This window comes from Triticum aestivum, chromosome 3A, assembly GCF_018294505.1.
Source record: "Triticum aestivum cultivar Chinese Spring chromosome 3A, IWGSC CS RefSeq v2.1, whole genome shotgun sequence".
NCBI lineage: Eukaryota > Viridiplantae > Streptophyta > Magnoliopsida > Poales > Poaceae > Triticum > Triticum aestivum.
The window spans coordinates 201,091,898-201,096,785 of record NC_057800.1 but is presented as its reverse complement, the minus strand read 5'-3'; the positions used below and the strand labels follow the sequence as shown (position 1 = coordinate 201,096,785).

The 4,888-nt window shown below is 50.5% G+C and overlaps 1 protein-coding gene across 1 annotated transcript; it reads left to right on the top strand.

The window, feature by feature from the left end:
* Nucleotides 1–806: 806 nt before the first annotated feature.
* On the top strand, nucleotides 807–4,548 carry LOC123060957 (phospholipase A1 PLIP3, chloroplastic). Its single transcript, XM_044483828.1, has 5 exons — nucleotides 807–1,763; nucleotides 2,150–2,662; nucleotides 2,768–2,827; nucleotides 2,932–3,348; nucleotides 3,756–4,548. The coding sequence occupies exons 1-5, from the start codon at nucleotides 1,110–1,112 to the stop codon at nucleotides 4,287–4,289; spliced, it is 2,178 nt and encodes a 725-aa protein (XP_044339763.1). The 5' UTR covers nucleotides 807–1,109; the 3' UTR covers nucleotides 4,290–4,548.
* Nucleotides 4,549–4,888: the final 340 nt, after the last annotated feature.

Genomic DNA, 4,888 nt, shown 5'->3' with positions numbered 1-4,888 from the left:
ACAAACAGAGCCTAAGTCTACAAACTGATATAGATGACTTTGAATGAAAGGAGATGAACAAAATTATGGTATACACTCCCTTTCTACGAACAATTCTAATACATTCTTAATAATGTATAGGATGTGGCTAACTCTTGTTTAGATTAAAATTAACTAAGTGTCATCTAGAAAAGTAAATCAAGGAAAAAAGTTTGCATGAATCTTTTTGTAAAATCAAATGGTGTAGGAATTAGATAAGAGTGCCAATTCTCATCTAGAATTAGCAAACCCGTCGTACTTTTTGAGAAAATCTTATAGAATACAGCTTGTCACAAAATGAATTCGTGTCTTGTTTCTTCTTAAAAACAATTAGTGCCATCATTACCTTGCAATGTTATTACTCTCGTGTGGTCAGGTTAAATCAAGGCAGTAACTAATTCCTCCGATTCAAAGTCAGTGTCGTGGTTTTAGTTCAAATTATACAGCACTATTCGTTTGCTTTTTGGTGTTCTTCTCTGGTTAGGCCGGAGACGTCCACCGTCGGTGTGGTCTATACTTTCACTCCAACATTTTGTTTCACCTTCAAATATCCATATTTCAGATGTTAGGAAAAGGAAATCCTTCATCTAGTCAAAATAGACAATGGAAAATTGTAAGTACAACTGTTCATCGGGAGATTCATCAAACATCCAAAAATCCAGCGGACCAACGCGTGCGTGCGTGCATCCACGGTAGATGGATGTGGAAACAGTGGGAGAAACGCCTACAAATTCAAACGAAAACAACACCGCCGCAAGCTGCCAAGAGATCGCCGAGCGCGAGCACGCAAGCGAAGAGATTTTTCCTTCCCTCCCATCCCATCTCTCTCTCTGTCTCCCTTCCCCACAAACAATCCTCTGCTCTCCTCCGACCTCCATGGCTCCACGTATATAGGACGCCTCCTCCGCCCATGCCTCCATCTCTCTCTCTCGCTCGTTGCCGCCTCTCCTGCGCCAACCACGCTATTCCTAACGACTAACTCGTGCGCCGCGATACGGACCCGCGTCAGAAGGCTCAGCCGCCGCGCGCCTCGGAGCCCGGGGGATCGGGGAGGAGAACACAGGGGTTTGGGCTCGGGAGCGCGGCACGCCATGGACCCGCTGAGGTTTCTGGGCGGCGTCCGACCCGCCGCGCCGCCGCAGCCCCCGGTGGCGCCGCCGCCAGCGCAGCGGCAGCAGCAGCAGCAGACGCGCGCCGCCATGCCGCGCCTGTGGCCGCGGGGTGAGAGGAGGGGCGCCGGCGCGAGCGGAGAGGCTCGCGGCGATGAGGCGGGGACGAGGCCCGAGGCGGAGGAGCGGAGGCAGGGCAATCAGCAGACGCGCACCGCCATGCCGCGCCTGTGGCCGCGCGGCGAGAGGCCGGGCGCCGGCGCGGTTCGCGGCGAGGAGGCGGGTACGAGGCCCGACGTGGAGGACCGGAGGCAGGGCAACTGGGTGCTGCAGATGCTGCGGGTGCAACCGAGGTGGGCGGATCAGGCGGACGCCGAGGCGGCCGGCGGTGGCCGGGGACGCGGAGGGCAGGAAGACGAGGCGCCGGACGTGTCCGGGGCCGAGAGGTGCGCGTCGTGCGGTGGCGGGGACGAGGAGAAGGAAGGCTGCGCCGTGGGGGCGGACGAGGGCGGCGGCGAGGTGTTCGACCGCGCGTCCTTCTCGAGGCTCCTTCGGAAGGTGTCGATCGAGGACGCCAAGGAGTACTCCAGAATGTCCTACCTCTGCAACATCGCCTACATGATCCCCAAAATTCAGGTACGATCATTGCTTGCAGCAGCAGTGCCAGTTACATACATGCACGTCCCCTGCTTAACAATCACGGCCGGTCAACCCTGATGAGTTTCCTGTACGTGAACATTATATATAGCTCATTTCGGTACAGCAGGCAGTGGTACTTTTAGGAATGCAAAGCTAGATTCAGTCTATTTTGGCCTTTACTGTACCTCTCTCTGGGTGATGGTGAAGTACTTGTTTTACTATTCTGCAAACTCTGTTCCATCTCTCCCTCCGATTCAGTATTAGTTACACCAGTTACCTCATTGTTCTTTTATCTAATTTGAATACATATTGGTAGAAAATTTCGGTGCCCCATTCAAGTTTTCCTAACACTGCATTTTTTGGTTCCTCCTCGACCAAATCAGCCAAAATGTCTCCGCCGGTACAGTTCACAGTTTGTGACAACATCAGTGCAAGAGAAGGACAGAGCTAATCCTGATAGGAAGCAGGAGCAGAGCACTGAGAAAGGTGAATCTCCAGATAAAAAACCTCGAGTTGTCAAGAATGCTGCGTTGGGGAGCAAGGAGGAAGAAGGAAACGGCCCGGCGATAAACCCTTTTGGTGCATACCAAGTCATGTCATCTGCTGCCTCATATTTACATTCCCGGGCCATGGGCATCAATCCCTTTGGTTCCAGGACTAATGGTAAGAATGATCCAGCAACCATCATGGCCATTGTGAGTGGTGAGAACAGTGAAGGTTTAACCTTGGACGAAGCCTCATTTGTGGCCACAACAAATTCAGTAACTTCCATGGTTGCTGCCAAGGAAGAAACAAGACAAGCTGTTGCAGATGATCTGAATTCTTCAAGGTCCTGTCCCTCTGAATGGTTTATTTGCGATGATGACCAAGGCAGCACAAGATACTTCGTAGTTCAGGTAGAACTCCTCCCTGATATCTCATGTCTACGTGCGTGCCTTTAGCATGTTAGCTGCTCCTGGCACTTATTTTGCTCGATCGTGACTTGCTTATTTTACTGGCAGGGCTCGGAGACGATAGCTTCTTGGCAGGCCAACCTACTATTTGAGCCAGTCAAATTTGAGGTATGCCGGTCTTCAATCATGTTAACCTTTTCTGTTGCTTCATTTAGTTATGCATCATGGACACATCAACACTGTAATCTCTGTGCATTTCGTATGCGCTCCAGGGACTCGATGTACTTGTTCACAGGGGAATATACGAAGCTGCCAAAGGGATGTATCACCAAATGCTGCCGTATGTCAGATCACACTTGAGAAATTATGGTAAATCCGCAGAATTGCGATTCACTGGCCATTCTCTTGGTGGGAGTCTGGCTTTGCTTGTGAATCTAATGCTACTGATGAGAGGAGAGGCACCTGCTGCATCATTGTTGCCTGTCATAACATTCGGTGCCCCATGCATCATGTGTGGCGGTGACCACTTACTCCGTAAACTTGGGCTGCCGAAGAGTCATGTGCAATCAATCACAATGCATCGGGATATTGTTCCTCGAGTATTCTCGTGCAATTATCCTGACCATGTCGCCAACATTCTGAAGCTCGCCAATGGAAATTTCCGCAGTCACCCATGCCTTACAAACCAGGTATGCTCGTGTCTGGTGACCTCTTTATTTTGTAACACAAATGCTACATTAGTTTTTTTAACCTATGCGATAGATATTTCCTTTACTAGATAACCGAGGTCCATGATCGCCATTTTGTTGTTGCAACGACTTATGAGGGTAGGTTTGATTTCTGACATGGAGAACAATAGATAAGCACATTCATCGGTTGGATTATCTGCCATATCTTCTTTGTTGATTTTCTCACTGTAACTATATTATATAGGACTAAAACATGCATCTTGTAAAATTAGTAGTGATTGGTTGATGCCATTTTTTTCTGAATAAGCATTGGAAATACACATGGGATCAATGCATGTCCAGCAATCACACTCTTAAGTCTTAATCAATAATAATGGATGTAATCCCTTCTCTGTAATTCACTGCAGAAACTCTTGTATGCCCCAATGGGGGAAGTCCTCATCTTGCAGCCGGACAAGAGGCTCTCCCCGCACCACCACCTCCTCCCACAGGACAGTGGCATCTACTACCTGGGCGATTCAGCAGGCATCTCCCTGAAGCTGCTCCAATCGGCCGTGTCGGCCTTCTTCAACTCCCCGCACCCGTTGGAGATCCTCAAGGACGGCGGCGCCTACGGCCCCAAGGGCACGGTGTACCGCGACCACGACGTGAACTCGTACCTGCGGTCGGTCCGCGGGGTGGTGCGCAAGGAGGTGCGTCGCCTCCGGGAGGCGGAGCGGGAGCGGTGGCAGCTCCTCCTGTGGTGGCCGCTGGCCGTGCACGGCGTGCTGGCCACCGGCATTGGCGGGTGGGGGAGGTACGGCGAGCTGGCGGACGCGGTGGCGCGGGGAGGGAAGGAGGCGGCGAGGCAGGCCCAGCAGCACGCCCGGATTCTGGCGCTGTTCCTGCTGCCGGTGAAGCTGCTCGTGCTCGGGGCTCTCCTGGCCGTTAGACTGAGGTGATAGATGATGATGATGACGACGATGATGATGATACGTAGTTCCTTTCGTTTCGTTCGTTTGCACAGGATAGCATTACATACATGATTCTTTTGTCCGAGCTGGGACGCCAAGCGGACACCTGTCGTGATCGGAATGCTCGGATGCTGCCTTTCTCTAAGATCGATCCATCAGCAACGTGTGTGTATAACAGATTAACATGAAGGCTCAGATTGTAGAAAAGCACCATCAGCAAGCTGTCTCAAAGTAGCATCGTCTCTTATCGTTGTTGCCTCATGTGGTTCTTGTCTATGTTACTACTCAACGACTTATTAGCAAAAAAATAGGTTGAGCTGTAGGAGATAACCTCAGACCGATGCTAAAATGGAGTACCAAGTTGTATTAACTGCTCACATGAGTAGGTGAGTCGGCAGTTGCCTTGCCGGCACCTACTCATGCAGAGTCGTTGCGTACTCTACATAGTGTGTAGTAGTAGTATTACCCCGCAAAAGAAGAAAAAGTGTTGAGTAGTAGTATTGACTTACATACTCTCTCCGTTTCTTTATCAACAATTAGAGCATGAAATCAATGTTAGTAGATGCATCATGGAATGAATTTCGATA